General features: G+C 38.8%; 1 protein-coding gene and 1 long non-coding RNA gene across 7 annotated transcripts in view; one reads left to right on the forward strand and one right to left on the reverse strand.

The window, feature by feature from the left end:
* The window catches only part of ZNF382 (zinc finger protein 382), a 34,710-nt gene that overhangs the window by 4,308 nt on the left and 6,057 nt on the right, over window positions 1-24,345 (forward strand). The window contains exons 1-4 of one of the 6 annotated variants that reach the window (XM_059999406.1): window positions 3,917-4,946; window positions 15,260-15,333; window positions 16,248-16,399; window positions 16,672-16,767. In XM_059999406.1, the coding sequence (XP_059855389.1) occupies window positions 16,261-16,399; window positions 16,672-16,767 (235 nt within the window). In that variant the 5' untranslated portion in view covers window positions 3,917-4,946; window positions 15,260-15,333; window positions 16,248-16,260. Of the gene's footprint in view, window positions 1-3,916; window positions 4,947-13,080; window positions 13,097-14,651; window positions 15,334-16,247; window positions 16,400-16,671; window positions 16,768-23,371; window positions 23,474-24,345 lie in introns of those variants that run through there. The other 5 variants (XM_059999407.1, XM_059999409.1, XM_059999408.1 and 2 more) reach the window with 5 other exon arrangements.
* LOC132416217 (uncharacterized) lies at window positions 186-12,991 on the reverse strand. Its single transcript, XR_009517497.1, has 3 exons — window positions 12,850-12,991; window positions 1,724-1,779; window positions 186-267 (listed from the first exon to the last, which is right to left on the reverse strand). It is a non-coding gene; the product is annotated as an uncharacterized lncRNA (long non-coding RNA).

Here is a 24,345-nt window from a genome sequence, read left to right on the forward strand (position 1 = left end):
TATAGAAACAGATAGCAGGATGGTGTTTGCCAGGGGCTAGGGAAGAGGAAATGGAGAGATATTGTTTAATGGATACAGTTTCAGTTTTGCAAGATGAAAAGTTCCAGAGAGAATATTTAAATTATTTGAGGCAGACAGCTTACCCAGTAAGACTAAGTTGCTGTTTTCCATCATCACATCCCAGTACAGTTCCCTCAGAGCAGAACCCCAGATATTCCACTCCTCCTGAGTGAACTCTAGGGCCGCTTTCCTGAATGTTCCCCATTCCTAAAAGCACAAACCCATGCATTACTGGTGAAATTCAAGAAATATTTTCAAAATAGAAAGAGAGTAGATAAAGGTTTGAAGTCCAAGAAGGGGGCTATATAGCAAGCAAATAGGCTGTGGCTGGAAGTCTATGGTAAGAGAAGTTAAGGAAATCAGTGTTTCAGAAACAGATTATACACATATTTTTAAGTAATCTAGTTGATTTAGTTCATGCCTATTTATTCCTCAGATAAAAACATGTCTAGAAACATGGCTAGAAATGAATAAAAGAATCACAATTTACCAATTAACTGAAATAGTGAATATGAGCATACTGCATGCCATATGCCTACCTCATAAGTTATTAATAAATGTTAATTTTTACATTCTCTTTTTTCATTATAGACTAAGAAAATATAATTCATGGAATTTCTTTTCCAACATAGTATTAAATCTCTATATAGATAGAGAGATAATAGTTTGCATAAAATTAAAGAATTTCTTCAAGCCTCAGGTTCATCATTATGTTATATACCTTTTTTTTTTTCTAGTTGTCATTTTTTTAATGGTTTCATATTTCACACTAAATTGTTCTCTAACTTGTTTCGGTTTGGGTGTAAGACCATTATTTAAAAATATGTAATAAGCACTAAACTTTCTTATGCCAAAGTATTTAGTAAATTTTTTAACAGCTACAGTTAATCTAGTAGATATATCACTCTTAATTATTCTTTTATACTACCAAGTTTAGGGTGGGGAAAAAAATCTCTAACATCTTTTCTACTGATGGGAGTCTGTAGTTAGCTACTTCTTTTAAATCTAGCTGAGCCACCATCCCTCACTGAATACTTTCCTTGATCCTGAGTTAGTGGATATAAAACACAGAATGGTCCATAATCACATAGAAAATCATCTTAAACCAGCACAAACTTTTCAAGTACACAATAAATCTTCCTCCTGATAATCATCTTTCCATGACTGATTCCCAAGGTAGATCCCTGATCTCTCTGTATGCAAGTCCCAATTTTACTCCTACCCAATCCTAAAAGCCTCATAAAACATGTAATCTCAACACATACCAACACTGGGGCCAATCAACTGCCAATCATATATTTTCCTAGAAATGCAAAGAATTTCTAAGTTTTTCCATGAGTAATCAAATGGGACCAACTTCTCTTAATCATCTCTCCACCATTCTTTGGATGGTGAAATACCTCCTCCTCAAGCGATTTAATTTTACTCCATAATTCTTCTTGAAATAAGGCTGAACTTATAGGAGATGCTACACATTAATGGAAGAACAGGGAGAGCCATCAGGAGGACCCTGGGCTGGTTGGCATCATACTTCACTGGTATGGTAGGAACTGGGGACAGCTTCTTAGAGATCTCTGTTACACAGGACATTTCTAAATAAAGAAATGTTCACATGATCTAATATATAACTATGTTCAAGAACTAGGGAGAAACAGAAACTTACCAAAGCCATGGTTTAAAATGGTTGAGAACCTGTCAGTACTCTTCGGGGTTTCCCTCCTGGAGAAGCACAGAGACTACAGAGGTGAGAACTGGGAAAAGAAAAGTTGCTCTGACACCACATGTACTTCTCATCTCCCCAAATGATACACATTAATATGTGCTTTTTTCTTTTGTCTTCCTGCCTGTAAACAGTACCTTATCAACATACATAGAAAATAAAAGGTAAGATGGGTTCTGGACAAATCTAAACAGTCCACACACAAAGAATCCAGTAAACAGGCACAGATATCAAGCAGAGGTCCTCCTGTCTGAAAGTAAGATCCAGACACTTCAGCAGGAGGGTTCTGGCTCGTCCTCCACTCTGCTAATACTGGCCTGGGCCTGAGATTGGGCACATCTCGAGCAGATGCTCCTCCCGCTATTCTACTTTACAGGGCTGCAAAGGGAAGACACCATCTACACCTAAACCTCATCTTTGGCCTCAGAGATTGACACATACTGTAAATTCCAGTAAGGTCCACAACAATATTTCAGGTCCTGCATGTCCTTCCAGAATTTTGCCATTCACCTACGTCATCAAGAAGTGGGGTTTAGGGGCTTCCCTGGTGGCGCAGTGGTTAAGAATCTGTCTGTCAATGCAGTGGACACGGGTTTGAGCCCTGGTCCAGGAAGATCCCACATGCCGTGGAGCAACTAAGCCCGTGCACCACAATTACTGAGCCTGCGCTGTAGAGCCCACGAGCCACAACTACTGAACCCCGGGCACCCTAGAGCCTATGCTCCACAAGAGAAGCCACCGCAATGAGAAGCCTGCGCACCACAACAAAGAGTAGCCCCCACTCACTGCAACTAGAGAAAGACCACACGCAGCAACGAAGACCCAACGCACCCAAAAATAAATTAATTTTTTTAAAGTGGAGTTTATTTCCCTTCCTTTGAAACAGAACAGGCCTTTGTGATTCTCTTGATGAATAGAGTGCAGTGGAAATGACACTGTCTATTTTCCGTGGCTAGATTAGGAAAGGCAATAGAGCTTCCTACTAACTCACTCTCAAGACGCTCACCCTGAAACCCACCCATTTTGCTGTGAGGAATCCAAGCAGCTACACAAGAAGGCCACAGCTAGATATTCCAACCACAGTCCAGCTGAGGTTCCAGCTGACTGCCAGCATCAACCACCAAATACGTAAGTGAGCAAGCCTTCTGATGATTCCAGTCCCCAATCTTAAAACCACCCCAGCTGAAGCCAAGTAGAGCAGAGACTAGCTGTCTCCACAAAGTTCTGCCCAATGAACAAATTAATGATTAAAACAAATGATATCATTGTTCTAAGCCACTAATTTGGGGATGGTTTTTTAGGTAGAAACTGGGAATGCCTGATCACCCCACACACAAAAACAGAAAACAGTGCCATTGCAAAACAACATTGGCTCACATGGAGTCCTACCCCCAAGCCAACACAAGTCCCAGAATCCAACAGCTTAGCACTTCCCATTTCTTTCTTTCTTTCTTTTTTTTTTTTTTTGTGGTACACAGGCCTCTCACTGTTGTGGCCTCTCCCGCTGCAGAGCACAGGCTCCGGACGCGCAGGCTCAGCGGCCATGGCTCACGGGCCCAGCCACTCCATGGCATATGGGATCTTCCCGGACCGGGGCACGAACCCGCATCCCCTGCATTGGCAGGCGGACTCTCAAACACTGTGCCACCAGGGAAGCCCCTATTTTTGTTAATCTTTGATTTGTATATCCTGAAGCTGTTATTAGGTATATTCAAATTCATGACCACTATATCTTCTTTTTAGGTTTAAACTTTTATCATTATGAAACGTCCCCGTTATCTCTCGTAAGTCCTTTTTTTTTTCTGATCTTAATAGAGAGACACCAATTTTCCTTTAGTATTCGTATTATACCTCTTTCAGATTTCGTTTTCTGTCATTATACTTAATATGTGTCAGCTGCTAAAAGCATATGGTTGATTTTGTTCAACAATTTTCTTTTTATTGGAGTGTTTAATCCACTTTCATGAAATTTAATTACTAATAATGTTGGGTACACCAACGTTTGCTTTTATGTGTCCCCTCTGTTTCTTTGTTCTTCTATTCCACCATTCTTACCTTCTGTTGTATTAGTCAAATACTTTTATTATTCTAGTTTTCCCCATTAATTTATACTGTCATACATTATTCTTAGTGGTTATCATAAGGATTGCAGTATTATGCTTATTACAACTAGAACTCTCATGCAGTGGCTGTTAGAGCATAGCATACTGGAAATATGTTCATTGGTGTCTACAAAACTAAACATAGATGTATTACATAACCCAGCAATCCTTTCCCTGTGCATCTCCACAGCAAAAATGAATGCTTAAGTCCACAAAACACATGTACAATAATGTTCATAGCAGTAGTATCTCTTCAAGAAAAATTAGAAACAACTCAAATTTCCAACAACGGAATAACAGAAAAATAATCTGTACAACATCCTATAATGGAATACATAGCAAAAGAAAAGGTGCCTGCTATATGCAGCAACATGGATGAATCACACAAAGATGTTGAAAAAGAAAAAGATCTATCTTTGGGCTTCTCTGGTGGTGCAGTGGTTAAGAATCCGCCTGCCAATGCAAGGGACATGGGTTTGAGCCCTGGCCCGGGAAGATCCCACATGCCGCGGAGCAGCTAAGCCTGTGCACCACAATTACTGAGCCTGCACTCTAGAGCCTGTGAGCCACAACTACTGAGCCTGTGTGCTGCAACTACTGAATCCTGTGTGCCTAGCCCGTGCTCTGCAACGAGAAGCCACTGCAATGAGAAGCCCGCGCATTGCAACGAAGAGTAGCCCCCGTTTGCCGCAACTAGAGAAAGCCCGTGTGCAGCAACGAAGACCCAACACAGCCAAAAATATAAATTAATTAATTATTTTTAAAAAAGATCTATCATTATGTGAAGTTCAAAACCAGTAGATTTTGATTGGGGAGGTACATAGATATTTGTATTCAGTGAGACCCAGATAAAAGGGTAAACTATTCAGTTCCTATATTATTCCCCTGAAAAAATACACCTGAGCAAGTTACTGTCGTCTGCATTCCACCCAGCAGGAGCCAATGTGACACTGCAGAACATGTCTACACTTGAAATGACACAAATATTCCCAGAGGGTCCTAGATGGGGAGGTAAAGTTGGCCAAGACATGGGAGCTGCAGAGCAAGTAGAAGCAAATGCCCAGGTAAGATTCAGCTTTAGCAATAACTGATTGGTTTAAAATAAATTATAGAACATCCATTCATGACTACTAAGGTGGTCATTAAATGCATGGTTATAAAAAAATTTGTAGTTAACATGTTCAATCATATCTCAATAAAGGTTGGAAAAAGTATGAAAATATTCAAAACATATTCAATAGTTTCTTTAAAATAAATACATAAATGTAATGTCATTTTGCCTGTAAAATGTATATATATAAACAGAAAGAAAAATATCTGGAAAGTTATGAAACCTTATGTTAGCATTGCTTCTCTATGCTGTCTGTGATTTTTTTATTTAAAACTACTTCTTAAGAGTGGCCATGTATTAATATTAATATATTTTTGAAGAATAGCTTTCTTTTTAAAGACTTTTAAAGTGCATATTTATATTAATACATGGCCACTCTTAAATTAAGAAGTAGTCTTAAACAGTCTTCCCTGAACTTTGAGAAGTGCTCAGGATAAATAGATGCCAACTCTGAATGGCTTTTGTTTCTTTCTGCTCCCAACACCTGATTTAACACTTTGATTTTTACATATGGCAAAGGAAGTTGGAGTTTTGCCTAGAAAAGAACGGTTAAAGGTCCCTGAGAGAAGTCTCATAAGTTTTGATGTTCTAAATGCTGCCTTCTTGTCTTCCTGATGTATGGGTTTAATTCACTTCTAATTCATTCCTTTTAGCCCTGATGACAACCAAACACCTGTTTAATCTTGTTCTGTTAGTCTCATTTTTACATCTAATCTCACGAAAATTTTCTTGAATAAAACCTATTTACCTCCCCAGAGCTTTTATGTCTTCCAGTATAACTGGTCATAACCTAAGAATGCTGTCATCAGAATGTCTCTTCCATATGCATTCCCAACACGTGTCATCTGACTTAAGAGCCTTTGTCACAGCCTACCTTATATTTATTCCCACATATATTTGACCTTTGCTTAATAATGAGCAACTTACCTCTTTTTAGTGCTGGTGTCCCGTCAAGTACTAGAATAAGTTCTGGCATATTGTGAGCAGGAAACATATAAAAGTAGATGAAGATATATCTTAAGGATATTCATCACAGTTTTGATAATCATAAATATCTCAGGGTAGAAAAGAGGTTAAATAAATTATTGATGGGAGTTCCCTGGTGGTCTAGTGGTTAGGATTTGGCACTTTCACTGCTTGGTCTGGGTTCAATCCCTGGTCAGGGAACTGAGATCCCACAAGCCACATGGGGCAGCCAAAAAAAAATTATTGGTAGCTATTATTAATATGTACATTAGTTTTTAAAGGTGATTACTCTAATTCATAGTAAATGTTGAGGAAAGACATTTGTAATGAATTAATAAGTAAGACAGGCAGCTTAAAAACTTATCGAGAGATTATGTGCAGTTGTAAATAAGAACAAGCTCTGTGGTTAAACTTTCAGTATGTCAACCTTAGCTCTAAAAGTTATTGTGTGTGTTCATAAGTATCTTATCTGTACTGCCTAGATTTCCTTATCAATAAAGTGAGAAAAACAATAGTACCTAGTACCTCAAAGAGTTGTCAGGATTAAGTGAAAATAAAAAACCAAAAAAAATTATCTATTTTTTATTGATGACGAAGAGACTATTTCATATCCTGTAATTACCATTAAAGGAAATTCTCTTCTTTGCTTACCATTTTTTCTGAAAGTGAAATTTGAGCTTCTTAGGCCTGCTCTTCCTTATAATGCTAATATATTGCAGAGCACAGCTTACAAATATAATTTGTTTTCACCAGCAACATTACTCACAAAGAATGGGAGAAAGAAGAGGACAGCAGCTACAGGTAGACACCATTCTGCCTCATAAAGCTAGCTAAGAGAATCTGACCCACTTAAGTAACAAATTGAAAATACTAACAAAAAATCAATCTTGTTCGCTGCCTAACCCAGGCTTTTATGCTGGGTTATTTATAACTATGCATATTTATAACTACTAACATCTAGTTCTGTTATCTGAAATTATAAACTCATCCTTGCCAGCATAATTTATATAATGGAGTCTCCTAAGATATTTGGTCTTGAGATATTAGCGCTATTTTCTGAAAGTAACTACGCAAAAAAAGAAAATTAAATACTTAATTGAGTAGCTTTACTTGATAATTTGTTCCCCTGGAATTATGCATAAATTGTTATCTGTAAAATTGCAAAAGGTCTGTCAAATCAGTTGGAGGTCATTGTTACTTCCTTATCCCCACTGATAAAGTTAATTTGTGTATCAGGATCCACACAATGGGGGCCACCCCAGTGGTCCAGCCCACGTCACAAATGTAAACTTAAGTCAGCTTACATTTACAGGAAACACCTATTAAGGAAATCTAACGTTACACCAATCCAATCTTCCAACTCAGCTTTGGCTAGCTTACCTTACCCTAGAAAACTGGACCAGCTAGCCTTATAAGAAAATCCCTGACCTCCTAGCCAATTATGCCATTTCCCTGTTGCCTCTTCTAACAGTCTATAAAATTCTCTCTTGCCCAAAACCCCTTGGGAGAGTGCTCTACTCCTTGTGAGGCACTGTACTCCCCCAATCCATGGATTGTTTCCCTTGAATTAAAGATATCAAACTCGTTGCCAAATTGTTTTAGTTTTTGTCATTTGACACTACATACAAGGAAGTATAACAAACCATTGATTGGGTTGAATTCCTTTTTCAAACTAAGAGCTAGAGAGGTCTTTATTCATTTAAATGATTAATTCACGTGACTTTTTTCTCTGAAAAAACCAAAATCATATAAACATAAGCATAAGGAAAAATTTAGAATGTACACCAAAATGTTAATAGTGATTATTTCTAGATGCTAAAATTATAAGTACTTTAGATTTTATAAGTGCAATTTGGATTACTAATTTTTTTCAACAAGACTACATTCATTTTGATCATCAGGAATTAACACCTATTTCCATATAAAGCATTTTTCTAAAAAGCGTTGTAGGGAGGGGTATCTTCTACTTCTTATGAAAACTGTGAGCAAACAGACTGGCAAAATGACAGGTAAAAGCACTAAAAAACCAGTGTGACAAAAATAAGTAAACCTACCAAGTATTGTATCTTCTCTTACTGTATTTCATAAACATAGTGAGACACTTTCTATGTTAAGATTCACCTGTGAATGCTGCTCAGTATTCTGTAATAACCTAAATGGGAAAATAATTTGAAAAAGAATAGATACATGTATATGTATAACTGAATCACTTTGCTGTACACCTGAAACTAACACAACATTGTTAATCAACTATGTTCCAATATAAAATAAAAATTAAAAGAAAAATCTTCAGTCCTAAAAAAAAAGATTCACCTGTGAATGTGCAAAATTCAGGTAAGTGACACTTTCAATATTTGGTTCATAGTAGAGGATTAATAAATGTGGCTTTATCATTGCCTTTCTCTACTGAACGACCAGTTAATGTACCATATTGGATACAATCCTTGAAAAATTGGTAAGGAATGCCATTATAATAATTAAACTGATTTATAATTTAGCAATTTGAGTAATTTTGTTCATAAACATGAATACTGCATAGCATTACACTTTGTATTTTTCATACCAGAATCTCTTTTTGTATCTATATAATATTAATCACTTGAATGTAATGTGATTAACCTTATATTTACATGATACAGGAAATTATTTTGGGACAAACTCCTCTTAAAGTTCACTTCCAGGTGTAAATTATTGGTTCCAGGTCAGTGATTCAAACCCTGTTTGGTTCCTGTACACCTTTGACAGTCTCCAAATTATAGACTTTTTCCCCAAGAAAAATACACATTAATAAAATAAATATACAATAATTTGGTATACAATTCCAAATTGTATCATTTAAAGTGTACCATTTAAGGGCAAATCATTTAAGGTGAAGGATACCTGTTATAGACTATCTAAGCATATACCTTGTTTTCTTAAAAATGCCCATTACAATTAACTTTATATTTTCATTGCTCCTCATTCATGAATGTGGGATGACTTAGGATATCCACATAATAACAACTGGGTTCTTTTTAATTTTAATATTTTTAACTTATTTATTTATTTTGGCTGTGTGGGGTCTTAGTTGCGGCACACATACTTCTTAGTTGCAGCATGTGAACTCTTTAGTTGCGGCATGGAGGATCTAGTTCCCCGACCAGGGATTGAACCTGGGTCCACTGCATTGGGAGCGCAGAGTCTTACCCACTGGACCACCAGGGAAGTCCCAATAACAGGTTTTTAGGTTTCTTTTCCCTTTTTTTTCCATAAATGTATGCATTTATGTATTTCTTTATTTTATTTTTGGCTGCACTGGGTCTTTGTTGCTGTGCACGGGCTTTTCTCTAGTTGTGACGAGCAGGGGTTACTCTTTGTTGTGGTGCACAGGCTTCTCATTGCGGTGGCTTCTCCTGTTGCAGAGCACAGGCTCTAGGTGCACAGGCTTCAGTAGTTGTGGCTCGCGGGCTCTAGAATGCAGGCTCAGTAGTTGTGGCGCACGGGCTTAGCTGCTCCGTGGCATGTGGGATCTTCACAGACCAGGGCTCGAACCCGTGTCCCCTGCACTGGCAGGCGGATTCTTAACCACTCTGCCACCAGGGAAGTCCCCGAATAACAGGTTTTAATTTAAGCACTTATTATTGCTAGCCACTGTTCTAGTGCTGTTAATATTAACTCTCCTAATCCTCATAAAAACTGTTTGAAATTGGTACTATTATTTGTGTTTTACAAACAATAAACTCTGGAACAGAAAGACACTGAATATATTGCCCAGATTCACCAATACTTACAAGACCAAGATTTTAATCCAGATACTCTAGATTAGGGGTCAGTTAATTTTTCTGTAAAGGACCAGGTATAAATATGTTGGGCTTTGTGGGCAAAAGAGAAAATCAAGGATATTATGCAGGTGCTAATATAACAAGAGAGAAAACAAATTTCCATAGAAGTTTTTGACAAAATTCAAAACTTTATTTATGAATACTGAAATTTGAATTTCATATAATTTTCACATCATGAAATATTGTTCTCCTTTTGATATGCTGTCAATTGTAGAAAAATGTTAAAACCAGTCTTAGTTCACAGGCCATAAAAAAAATCGGCTACAAGCTGGATTCGGCCTGCAGGGTCATGGTTTGCTGACCTCTGCTCAAGACTCAGAGACCATTATACATTGCTGACTCAGTCTACACAATTATGTGACTTGAAAAAAACTGATGCTGCCTAATCTTATTCAATAACTGGTTGGTACCATATAAATCTCCTAATTTCTTGGGAAAAAATTTCTGCCCTTCTTGAAAGAGATGTCTCTGTACATACCCCTAATGATATTCTTAAAGGTCTCCAAAACAGAAGACTGTTTTTACTGAAGACTGTTACTGAAATCAATCAAACCTTATCCTACCTTGCCATTTTCCCACTCATGTCTTTGAAGAAAATCTAAAGTATCTAATGTGTAATTCTACCTAAGCATTAACAAATCACCATGTAAAGGAGGACTGTTTCTGTGTCATGGGACTGCTTAGACAAAAACAGCACAAGGGGAAAGTGTTGCCAAGTGGTTATACAAAAATTAACTGTAGGAAGGGCATTTGATAAGGAACTGGGAAAGAAGGGGATCCATCCTAATGGTACTATCATTAACTGGGAATAGAAGGCTTGGCCAGGTAAATGGATTAGTCACTATTTGGCAGGGCATTTAAGATGAAGTTATTCTATATCCTGAGAAACAAAAATTCATTCCATGAAACAAAAACCTCAAAATGACTTCTAGGAAAGGGGAGCCCTCTTGCACTGTTGGTGGGAATGTAAATTGATACAGCCACTATGGAGAACAGTATGGAGGTTCCTTAAAAAACTAAAAATAGAACTACCATATGACCCAGCAATCCCACTACTGGGCATATACACTGAGAAAACCATAATTCAAAAAGAGTCATGTACCCCAGTGTTCATTGCAGCTCTATTTACAATAGCCAGGACATGGAAGCAACCTAAGTGTCCATTGACAGATGAATGGCTAAAGAAGATGTGGCACATATATACAATGGAATATTACTCAGCCATAAAAAGAAATGAAACTGAGTTATTTGTAGTGAGGTGGATGGACCTAGAGTCTGTCATACATTGTGAAGTAAGTCAGAAAGAGAAAAACAAATACTGTATGCTAACACATATATATGAAATCTTAAAAAATAAAAAAATGGTTCTGATGAACCCAGCGGTGGGACAGGAATAGACGCAGACATAGAGAATGGACTTGAGGACATGGGGAGGGGGAAGGGTAATCTGGGACGAAGTGAGAGAGGCGCATGGACATATATACACAACCAAATGTAAAATAGGTAGCTAGTGGAAAGCAGCTGCGTAGCACAGGGAGATCAGCTCGGTGCTTTGTGACCACCTAGAGGGGTGGGATAGGGAGGGTGGGAGGGAGATGGAAGAGGGAGGGGATATGGGGATATATGTATACATATAGCTGATTCACTTGGTTATACAGTAGAAACTAACACAACATTGTAAAGCAACTATACTCCAATAAAGATGTTTAAAAAAAAATGACTCTAGCTTGGCTTTGAGATGTGCAGCTGCAACACTCCTTTCATGGCCCTTCTTTTGGGATACGGCAAAACTTGGAAGGAAAAGGCGATCATGACATACTAGGCCTTTCATACCAAGACAGGCTAAATAAGAACACATTCTTCATCACTAGCAAGCCTCCATCATCCATGTTAAATACACCCAATGAAAGTAAGAGAAAGACTGGAATACTCTTGACCCTTCCCTGTATCATAAAAAAAAAGTCAGGTTGATTGAAGCCTAGGAGCAGAATCAGTTTCTGTGTTCACAGCAGTTTCCTGTCAACAAAGCTATGAAAATGCTGTAGATCTGCAATATGCAGCTTGCCCCCACAGAGCTTCCAAGAGGAATCTTTGGAGGAAGGACTCCTACTCTTGGTGCCTTAATATCATGTCTTCCCAGGACCCTGCGTCGAGGGCAATTCCAGCTCTAAAATCCCTGTAATAAACACGGAGCTCTGATTTTTTTAGTTGGAACCTTCATTCTAGGTCTCAAATATTCAACTTCCCTTTGAATATTTGAGACCTAGAATGCTAGCCATTTTTGTGCAGCTAGCATTTCTGCGCAGTGTGGCTATAACAGGTGAAAACATAGAGGCAGTGAAAGAAAGCCCAGTGCAACAAATTCCAAGAAACCATGGAATTCACAATTAGCTCCCAAACAGGTAACACTTAATGTACTGCATGCCTGTGTATTAAGCACTAGGCTAGACAATAGATACAGGGTGCAATGATGAAGGCAACCGGGGCCATGCTTTAGAACGGGGGACCTCTGTGGTTAACAAGGGGCTCGCAGCCTTTGACAGGCACAGGCTGAGTCACACAGGGATCTTGTCCACTGATTCCTCAATGCTAGAACTGCAAAAATGAAACCACCCTCCTAAAAGTAAAAAAAGTCACACTAGGCCAGTTTTGATCTGTCGCTAGTCGGTCACAATAGTGCTGTCACAGGATCACTTGGTCACAGTGTAACACCTCACAGTCGCCGCCGACCACGGTCATTAATAAGGCCCCGCCCCCTCTCAGTCCTAGGAAGCTGATCTGGGCCAGTCAGAGCCTTCCCACCACGCACACAACCCCGACCCCATACTCACACACACGCTCTCGCTTGCTCGCTCTCGCCCTTCCTGATACACACATACACTCATATGTGTGTATCTTACACTGATGCAGTCACACAATCACACATGCCCACCCACAATCACCTTCCTCAGCAGCTGACTCACAAAGGCCCGAGGCTCCTGCCTCCACCTGCCGCATCCGTGTCTGGGAAACTCTGGGACTCCTGCAGTGAGCTCCTCCCTCACCCAGACCCGGGTCACCTCAACTCACCGCACGGAAATCGATGACCACAAGGCTAGCGGAAAAAGAACCAGAGGCCGAAGTTCATGAATCCCCCCAAGGCCTGTGAGAAACGGAGTCCAACCCGGAAAAGTGCGGACGCCGACACTAACACACCCAAGCGTCCGTAGCTGGGACCTTGCGGTTCCTAACCCGCCGCCCCGCAGACTCCTGGGAGCGCCTGCCCGCGCGGGAGTGCGCAGGCGCAGAGAGCTGAGCCTTGGCGGGGGTGAGGTTGGTAGGTCCTAGGGCCTCTGAGGAGGAGGCGGGAATTGGGAGCTCCGGTCCCGGAGGGCAGACTAGGGAAGCGGGACCTGGTGGGCAGTCTGGGGAGGAAACCGGGAGCCCAAACCCGGCCTGGTAATTATGAGGAGGGAACCGGAACCGGGCAGTGGTAACCAGACACTCAGATCTGTGCTACCGGGGCCTCGGGCGTGGTCCGTGGGCGTGACCCTGAAGGTGACAATCGAGTGTGACCTGGAGCGAGTTTTGCGAGGAGAGATTTTGTCTGTTTTGACCCCGAGGAATCTCCATCGCAGGGAGCAGGGCCTCACACAGAGGATGCTGTGTGTGTGTGTGTGTGTGTGTGTGTGTGTACCAAATGGAAGCGGCCTCCTGTGTCCAACCTGCTGCGTTTTGGATGCGTGCTGCTCTGTGGGATGTTGCGGCTGACTGTGTGCGAAACTGGATGAGTCTTGTTGCGTGGGGACTCCTCTGCATATGTCTCTCTTCGGATTAGGTGTGAGTCGTGTTTGAGACCGCGGGTGACTATGGAGAAGCGAAATGATTTGTGATGTGATTTTGTGACTTTGCCTGGAATTAGTAATGTGCTGTCTGAGATTGTGAATGACAATGGGGGTGCTGTGAGACGGTGCTTTTCTGAAGTAAGTGATCGAATGTAACTTTGCATGTGTTTGTAACCTACTGTTACTATTTGTGATTGAGAGACTCTGTATGACCACTAGTTAGGTACTTAAGATTTGATTATCTGAATAGTGGTCATTAAGCCTGCCTGCAGAATTGTAACTCAGTAGCTATTTAGCAAATAAAATAGAGGTATGAGTATTGGAAAGGAAGAGGTAAGATTTCATAATTCCCAGATGGTAAGGTTCATTACAGGGAAGTATTATATGAACTAAAACCAATGTGTTAAAATAATTAGTGTTCCATGGGTAGCATGCAGGAAAAAAACAATTTTTACCCATAACTAGCACTTTCAACACTGATATATGAGTAAGTTTTCCTGCTTCTGGATGAAATCTATGGCAGGGTCAATAGCCTCTTCAGGCATTCCATGATATAAAAGTATTAGGTATACTTTTAATCATAAGACCAGTCTCATTTTAGTAATTAAAATATTATTTTGCTATTTAAAATATTCACTGTAGCAGTCAATACTTCAGACTTCATTTAGCAAACTATTCTCTCTGCCTGAAAGCCTACAGTGTGGAAAGATCAATTTCTTTTCTATTTCCATACCTGTACTACTAAAAAGAGTTGTTCAGTAGTTAATACTTAAATTACTATTAATAAATTAATAATGAATAATGGTTAATTTTCAATAATTAACTATGCTAATTAGTAGTACGCACAGGTGAATCAATAAAGAGATGAAGTAGAGAAATTAAATAGAAAGTCCAAATATTCTCAAGTATATAGTGATGTGTAATGATGATAGAGATGGCATTTCACATCAACTGAGAACATAGTATTGCTAAACAATAAAACATGCAGGGAAAAAAATCTTCACAAGGCATAAACACTTTAATAGTTACATGAACAGCTAAGAAAAATTACTTTCAACTTAAAGGTTTAATTTATTAAATTGAAAAAGAAGATAATGTCAACCAATTAGAAAATAAACACCTATGAGAAAAACAGACATACTATAAGATGTCATCACAGAAAAGAAATAAAAACTTATTCTCATAATAAGAAATGTGTAAATTAGAACATATATATATCTGGTAGGCAGAGATTAAAGTTATTTTCAACTGCATTCATTAGGATGTGGGGAGGTATTCTCATGCACTGCTGGAGACAGTGTAAATTGGTAGGAAATCCATGAAGAACGATTTGGAAATGTATGATAAATCTGTCTTCCATGGCAGATGGAAGGTAGAGCTGCAGAGGGAAACACACAATGTTCCCTCTCTCCAAGCTACAACAGATTCCCCAGAATCTATTCTACCTCACCAGAAGATTAGGTTTCTGGCATTGATAAGGCAACAGGATTTGTCCATTTCCCTACTAATCTCTGTCCTGGATTTGTGTGGGGTACACAGAGTGGGCAAGTGCTGAAACTGAAAATAGATGTAGATTTAACTGAGTTATTCTGGGTGATCTCAGTCAAATATGGTTTCACATGGCTCCTTGTATCTTCCCATCTCTGCCTTCTCAGGACTCTTCCCTTTTCCAAAAGAAGAGCTCATAAGAGAAGTTTCATCTCTTGCAAATATCAAAGCCATGCCTCAGGTGAGATGATGTTTCCTCTCTTTCTCCCAACATACAAATATGTTGGGAGTGTGCTCAGTACATTTTTAAGACCATTGCTCTGTCTTAAAACAGAGTATTAGGGGCTTCCCTGGTGGCGCAGTGGTTGAGAGTCCGCCTGCCGATGCAGAGGACACGGGTTCGTGCCCCAGCCCGGGAAGATCCCACATGCCGTGGAGAGGCTGGGCCATGGCCGCTGAGCTTGCGCGTCCGGAGCCTGTGCCCCGCAATGGGAGAGGCCACAACAGTTAGAGGCCCGCGTACCGCAAAAAAAAAAAAAAAAAAAAAAAAAAAGTTAAAAAAAAAACAAACAGAGTATTAAAAAATCCAGTATTATTACATAAATATGCCTACTGCCTACCTCCATATACCTTTTTCTTCTTACAGCTCAAAGACTCTTTCCTAACATACTGTACCTTTTGCTATTTCCTGAATTTACTGACTGGTTTTACTCTCCCCATGAATCTCAAAAGCCATTGACATGTAGTTCTACAAAAAATATTCATTGTGAGTACAAAATTTTTATGTCCTCAATGAAGTCTTAGAATACAAAATGAAATTTTCTTTACTTTGTAGTATGTTCCCTTGTACATATTTCTTTCATTGCATCTGCAATATCTATTGAGTGTATGTATTTACACATATGCCCTTCTTTTAGCCCGTAACTTCTTATGAGCAAGGTCAGGGTTTTATCTGTTTTCGTGCACCAAGCAACCAATCACATTCAAGGCAAAGAGTATGATCTCATGTATTTTTAGCATGAGATAATAAGTAAATACTGATGAATGTATTTTCAGAGAGAATTTTCTACAGTATAAAACACAAAGTAAGAAAACCAGTTTGACCACTGAACATGGTCTCCAATGTCTAGTTCTCACTAGTTTCAATTACTTTAGGATGAACTAGACTATGCCCTTACAGGGATCAGTGTCATTCAAGGATGTGACTGTGGACTTCACCCAGGAGGAGTGGCAGCAACTGGATCCTGCTCAGAAGGCCCTCTACAGGGATGTCATGTTGGAAAACTATTTTCACCTCATCTCTGTAGGTAAGGAAAATTCCTTGAATCTTTCAGTGTCATGCATCTCCTTTCAAGAATTTCTGAAACATATGGAACTTTGACTTTCAAAGATCAGAGGTGATGAATCCCTTTCTGTTAGTAGAAAACGTGATTGTGTCCGCACTTGGCCTAGTGCAAGGTATTAACTTTGGTAGGACGTTAATGTGTATCTTGTCTGCCGTCTTGAAGCTGTATCTTTCTCTTCCTTCAATAGTTTTGAAGCCCAACAGCTTAGATCAAGTCTCATTTTTTATTATCAGGATTTCACATGACTAAGCCTGATATGATCCACAAGTTGGAACAAGGAAAAGAACTATGGACAACAGAGAAAATTTTTCCAAGTCAGAGTTACCTCGGTGAGTCTGTATAGATAAAGTCCTGTGGGCTCAGGTAGCTGATGTCTTTGAATATTTTCAGAGATCTATTTTTTTAATTTTGGTAAAATAAACATAAAATTTATCATCTTAACCATTTTTAAGCATATAGTTCCATGGCATTAAGTACTTTTACATAGTTGTGCCACTATCACCACCATCCATCTCCAGAACCCTTCATCTGTCAGAAGTAAAACTCTGTACCCATTAAACAATAACTCCCCATTACCACCCCCAACTATCCCCTGGCAACCAGTATTCTACTTTCTGTCTCTATGAATATGACTACTGGTAGGTACCTCATATAAGTGGAATCATATGGTATTTGTCCTTTTTGTGACTGGTTTATTTCACTTAACATAATGTCTTCAAGTTTTACCCATGTTGTAGTATGTATCAAAATTTTCTTCCTTTTGAAGACTGAATAATATTCCATTATATGTCCATGCCACATTTTGCTTACCCATTCATCTCTCAGTGGACACTTTGGTTGCTTCCACCTTTTGGCTACTGTGAATAATGCTACTATGAATATGGGTGTACAAATACATATCTGAGTCATTGCTTTCTTTTGGGTATATACCCAAAAGTAGAATTGCTGGATCATATAGTAATTCTATGTTTAATGTTTTGAGGAACTGCTATACTGTTTTCCATAGTGGCTACACCATTTTACATTCTCACCAACAATGCACAAGGGTTCCAGTTTCTCCACATCCTTACCAACAACTGTTATTTTCTTTTTTTCTTCTTTTTTTTCAGACAGTAACTGTCTTATTAGGGATATATTTTTAAAGGCCTGAGATCTTTGAAGTGTCTATACATGACTGATTTAAATACCTCTAAAATCTAAATTTTATTTTGAATATCACTCCCCACATAAATCCTTTCCTTGTGTGCCTTATGCTTATAGAGCTATTGGCTGCTATTACTTTACCAAGAATCCACTCCATGCTTTGTAGGTATAACGTCCAGAGAGATCTTAAGTGTAAAGTTCTTTGAGTTCTGACAGAAGTATAAACCCACGTATCTCACACTCTAGTCAAGATAAAGGACACTTCCATTAACCCATTAAGTTCCATCAGGCCTCTTCCAAGTCAATCCCTCCCTAAGACGATCACCACTGTGATTTCTACTAACAGATTAGTTTTGTCTATTCTGGACCTTTTTCATGTCTACTTTCTTTCACTCAGCTTAACGTCTGAGAGATTTATACATGTTTTTGCATATATAAATAGTTTATTTTAATTAAACAGAATAGTATTCAATTGAATGGAGATACCAGTTTATTATGCATCTCCTATTGATAGACATTTGAAATGTTTCAGTTTGGGGCTATTATTATTATTATTATTACTATTATCATTATTTTGGCCACACTGCATGGCATGTGGGGTCTTAGTTCCCTGACCAGGGATCAAACCCAAGCCCCCTGCCGTGGAAGCACAGAGTCTTAACCACTGGACCGCCAGGGAAGTCCCTGGGGCTATTATGAATAAAGATGCGGTGAACATTCTTGTAAAGATCTTTTTGTGGACACACGTTTTTATTTCTCCTCAGTAAATACCTATCAGATGGTAGGTATTCCATCATTCATAAGTCAGGTTTATAGTTCACATTTTAGAAGCTGCCAGTTTTTAAAAGTTACCATAGCATTTTAAACTTTTACAAGCAATGTATGAGAATTTTGATTGCCTCCCACATTCTCTTCCACATTTGATGTTATCAATATTTTCATTTTGGTCATTGTGAAGTACTATTCTGAAGAATGGTAGCATATCTTAGCAGTTTCAGTTTAGATTTCTTTTATGACTAATGATGTTGAGAACTTTTTCATGTGCTTTTTATATCTTCTTCAGAGGTATCTGTTCAAATGTTTTACCTATTTTTTATTGGGTAATATATTTTTTTCCTTGAATAGTAGGAATTCCTTACATTTTCTGAATAGAAGTCTTTTGTTTGATATAGGTATTGCATATATTTCCACTAGTCTGTGGCTTGCCTACTCGTTTTAATGGTGTCTTTAAAAAATCACAAGTTTTTGAAGTCCAGTTTATCATTTTTATCTTTTATCATTATTTCTTTGACCTCTCAAACAAATATTTGCCTTAGGTTGTAAAGATAGTTTCCTGTATTTTTTTCTAAAAATGTTATGTATATTTTGCTTTTTTAAAATTAGTTCTATGATCCATCTCATGTTAAGTTTTATTTATGGTATGAGGTAAGTGTTAAGAGTCTGTTTTCATCCATATAGATATCAATTTGTCCCATCACTTGTTGAATTGAATTAAATTGCTCTGATGATCTTATCAAAAATTGTTTGATTGCTTCCCTGGTGGCGCAGTTGTTGAGAGTCCGCCTGCCGATGCAGGGGACACGGGTTCATGCCCCGGTCTGGGAAGATCCCACATGCCACGGAGCGGCTGGGCCCGTGAGCCATGGCCGCTGAGCCTGCGCGTCCAGAGCCTGTGCTCCGCAACGGGAGAGGCCACAACAGTGAAAGGCCCGCGTACCGCAAAAAAAAAGAAAATTGTTTGATTGTATTTGTGTCAGTCTATTTCTAGAGTATTCTTTCCTTGGATATAATTTAAGTCCCATTACTAATACCACCTGGTCTTTGATTATTGTGGCTTTATAATAAGTCTTGATGCCAGAGTAAGTCCTCTTAACTTTCTTCTTTTTAAAAAATTGTTTTGGCTATTCCAGGTCATTTTCATTTTCTTTTTCAAATACATTTTAGAATCAACTTCTTGATTTCTTGATTTTATTTTATTTTTTAACATCTTTTATTGGAGTATAATTGCTTTACAATGGTGTGTTAGTTTCTGCTTTATAACAAAGTGAATCAGTTATACATATATATATGTCCCCATATCTCTTCCCTCTTGTGTCTCCCTCCCTCCCACCCTCCCTATCCCACCCCTCTAGGTGGTTACAAAGCACCGAGCTGATCTCCCTGTGCTATGTGGCTGCTTCCCACTAGCTAACTATTTTACGTTTGGTAGTGTATATATGTCCGTGCCACTCTCTCACTTCGTCCCAGCTTACCCTTCCCCCTCCCTGTATCCTCAAGTCCATTCTCTAGTAGGTCTGTGTCTTTATGCCCATCTTGCCCCTAGGTTCTTCATGACCACTTTTTTTTTTTTAGATTCCATATATATGTGTTAACATACGGTATTTGTTTTTCTCTTTCTGACTTACTTCACTCTGTATGACAGATTCTAGGTCCATCCACCTCACTACAGATAACTCAATTTCGTTTCTTTTTATGGCTGAGTAATGTTCCATTGTATATATGTGCCACAGTTTCTTTATCCATTCATCTGTCGATGGACACTTAGGTTGCTTCCATGTCCTGGCTATTGTAAATACAGCTGCAATGAACATTTTGGTACATGACTCTTTTTTTTTTTAAATTCATTTATTTTTGGCTGCGTTGGGTCTATGTTGCTGCACGCGGGCTTTCTCTAGTTGTGGCGCAAGGGGGCTACTCTTCACTGCGATGTGCGGGCTCCTCATTGCAGTGGCTTCTCTTCTTGTGGAGCACAGGCTCTAGGCATGCGGGCTTCAGTAGTTGTGGCATGCAGGCTCAGTAGTTGTGGTTCGCAGGCTCTAGAGCACAGGCTCAGTAGCTGTGGCGCACGGGCTTAGTTGCTCCGTGGCATGTGGGATATTCCTGGACCAGGGACTGAACCCATGTCCCCTGCATTGTCAGGCGGATTCTCCACCACTGCACCACCAGGGAAGCGCCCATGACTCTTTTTGAATTATGGTTTTCTCAGGGTATATGCCCAGTAGTGGGATTGCTGGGTCGTATGGTAGTTTTATTTTTAGTTTTTTAAGGAACCTCCATACTGTTCTCCATAGTGGCTGCATCAATTTACATTCCCACCAACAGTGAAAGAGGGTTCCTTTTTCTCCACACCCTCTCCAGCATTTATTGTTTGTAGATTTTTTGATGATGGCCATTCTGACCGGTGTGAGATGATATCTCATTGTAGTTTTGATTTGCTTTTCTCTAATGATTAATGATGTTGAGCATTCTTTCATGTGTTTGTTGGCAGTCTGTATATCTTCTTTGGAGAAATGTCTATTTAGGTCTTCTGCCCATTTTTGGATTGGGTTGTTTGTTTTTCTGACATTGAGGTGCATGAGCTGCTTATAAATTTTGGAGATTAATCCTTTGTCAGTTGCTTCATTTGCAAATATTTTCTCCCATTCTGAGGGTTGTCTTTTCATCTTATTTATGGTTTCCTTTGCTGTGCAAAAGCTTGTAAGTTTCATTAGGTCCCATTTGTTTATTTTTGTTTTTACTTCCATTTCTCTAGGAGGTGTGTCAAAAAGGATCTCGCTGTGATTCATGTCATAGAGTGTTCTGCCTATGTTTTCCTCTAAGAGTTTGATAGTATCTGGCCTTACATTTAGGTCTTTAATCCATTTTGAGTTTATTTTTGTGTATGGTATTAGGGAGTGTTCTAATTTCATTCTTTTACATGTAGCTGTCCAGTTTTCCCAGCACCACTTATTGAAGAGGCTATCTTTTCTCCACTGTATATTCTTGCCTCCTTTATCAAAGATAAGGTGACCATATGTGTGTGGGTTTATCTTTGGGCTTTCTATCCTGTTCCATTGATCTATATTTCTGTTTTTGTGCCAGTACCATCTTGGTTTCTCTAAATAAATATGCTGGGATTTTTATTGGTGAGAAATAACATCTCAGTAATATTGAGTCTTTTGGTCCATGGCTATACTATATCTTAACATTTTAGTTAGCTTCTGTAATTCCCATAAGCAGTGTTTTATTATTTTTAGTATAGAGGTCTTATACATATTTTATTAAGTTTATCTCTAAGCTTTTAATATTTTTGATGCTATTGTAAATAATGAGATTTTTTAAATTTCTTTTTCCAGCTTGTTCTTAATATATGTAGCCACAATTGACTTTTAGATATTGACTTTGCATATTTCTTTTGATGGTATTAAATTTTGTTGTTGTTACTCTTGTTCTTTATTTGTTTTGTTATTTTTTTAAGATTTTCTATACATAAAACAGGCCTTCTTGAAATAAGATATTTCACGTCTACATTTGCATACTTTATTGCTTTCATTTCTTTTTCTTATCCTGTTATACTGACCAGGATCTACAGTACAACGTTGAATAGAGGTAGTGAGAGTGAGCATCCTTAGCAGTTCACTAAATTTAGAAGGTAGACATTTAATATTTCATTCTTTAGCTTAATATTGACTGTAGATTTTTCATAAGTGCTCTTTGTTAGATTCTGGAAATTCTCTTTTTTCCCTAGTTTTTGGACAATTTTAATTATGAATGGATGTTGATCTTAAATGCTTTTTCAGCATCTGTTGAGATGATCATATGATATTTCTTTTTTAATCTGTTACTGTATGTATTACATTGATTTATTTTATTTTATTTTATTTTTTAAATTTTTTTTGCGGTACGCGGGCCTCTCACTGTCGTGGCCTCTCCCGTTGCGGAGCGCAGGCTCCGGACGCGCAGGCCCAGCAGCCATGGCTCACGGGCCCAGCCGCTCCGTGGCATGTGGGATCCTCCCGGACTGGGGCACGAACCCGTGTCCCCTACATCGGCAGGCGGACTCTCAACCACTACGCCACCAGGGAAGCCCGATTAATTTGTATTTTAAACCAACCTTGGGCTCCTGGGATGAACCCCAGTTGGACAAGATGCATTATCTCTCTTATAGATTGATGAAATTGGTTTGCTAATATTTTAGTAAGCTAAATGCATGATTTTACCAAGGATAGTCGTTTGTAGTTTTCTTGTAATGTCATTGAAAAATTTTTGTATCCAGAATTGTGTCAGCCATATCGAACTGGGGGTGTTTCCTTTTCATCTACTTTCTTATGGAATTTCTGTAAGATTGGCATTGTTGCTTCCTTAAATGTTTGAAGAAAATCATTATTAAGCCATTTGGGCCTGCATTTTTATAATTCAAAACTTCTGCTTCCAGCCCTGAGGAAGTAACAGAGTCTAGAATTATACTACTACAGGAAACAACTAGAAAACTGGACAAAACTATTTTCAGATATTGCACAACAGGCAGCACAGGCCTGGATTCCTGAGAGAAGAGAAATAAATGAGATGCACCCTACCTCATTCCAGGCTTTCATTTGAAGGCAACTTCCAGACTGCAGTGCAGAGAGAGGAATCCAGAAAGAAGTTTTACTGACTTTAGGGGACCAACACTGGCATTCAAGGAAATTGAGGTGACTAGAATTTGCAGGTCACACTTTCCAAAAGAGGGAGTTATGCAGAGAAAGAGTTCCCCAAATCTTGAAAATGTTCCCTTTGAGTCTTGGCTAAAGATAAGTCTGCACGTGGGTAGGTGAAACCCCATGAGACCAGTCAAGGACATGTTCTAAGAAAAATACAACAGTGTTGTGAGACAAACAATTCTCATAGCCTGCTGCACCAGGAATCATTTTATTTCCCTTCAGCCAGAGTGGAGAGAACTTGTTAATACATAGGACATTAGATAGACACCCTAGAAATGTCATACCTAATAAATGGGGCAATAGATTAAAGACTGCAAGATTTGTCATAAAAGTGGCCTACACTTTCCCCTTGCTTCTTTCTGCCTCCTGACCAAAGCTGGTGCTTCCCCATGTAACCCTGCATGGCATGGCATGGCCCCTCCTCTCAGGAAAGGTAAGTAATAAAAAATTTTCTTTTAATAGCATTAGCCTCCCTGTGTCATCACTCAGTCACCTCTATAAATTAAAATTTCATGAGACACTCACCAGTGCTTTTGCCCCACTAATGCAAATAAGAACACAGTTTAAAATACTATTATTTTTGTTAATAATGAAGTGTTGTTATTTTTATTATTATTTTGACAGCACTATGCGGCATACGGGATCTTAATTCCCTGACCAGGGATTGAACCCGTGCCGCCTGCATTGGGAGCACGGAGTCTTAACCACTGGACAGCCAGGGAAGCCCCAATGAAGTGTTATTATTATCTTTTTTTTTAAAGATTTTTTGATGTGGACCATTTTTAAAGTCTTTATTGAATTTGTTACAATATTGCTTCTGTGTTATATTTTGGTTTTTTGGCCACAAGACATGTGGGATCTTAGCTCCCCGACCAGGTATTAAACCTGCACCCCCTGCACTGGAAGGTGAAGTCCTAACCACTGGACCACCAGGGAAGTCCCCCTGAAGTGTTATTACTAACAAAAATATTTTTGACTTATTGCACCTCCCATAAGGGTCTCTTGGAAACTGTTAGTTTAGGCCTTTCTTCTTGCTTTTCATCTCTTTCTTTAACATTTCAGCTCTTTATCTTTCTTCTTTTATTATAGTCTCCTATTTATATGCATTCTTAAATCTATCCAAAATATAAAAGGGTAATAATTGATAATATTAATCTTCCTCTTAGTTTTCATTTCCTTTCCTCTTCTACTTGTTTTCTGCACTCAGTCTCACATCCCATTCTCACTGTGAGACCAACTGTCGGATTTCAAAATCCATATGCCTTGGACTAAAGTGATAATTTCAGTATCACTTCTTTCAGTAAA

This window comes from Delphinus delphis, chromosome 20, assembly GCF_949987515.2.
Source record: "Delphinus delphis chromosome 20, mDelDel1.2, whole genome shotgun sequence".
Taxonomy (NCBI): Eukaryota; Metazoa; Chordata; class Mammalia; order Artiodactyla; family Delphinidae; genus Delphinus; species Delphinus delphis.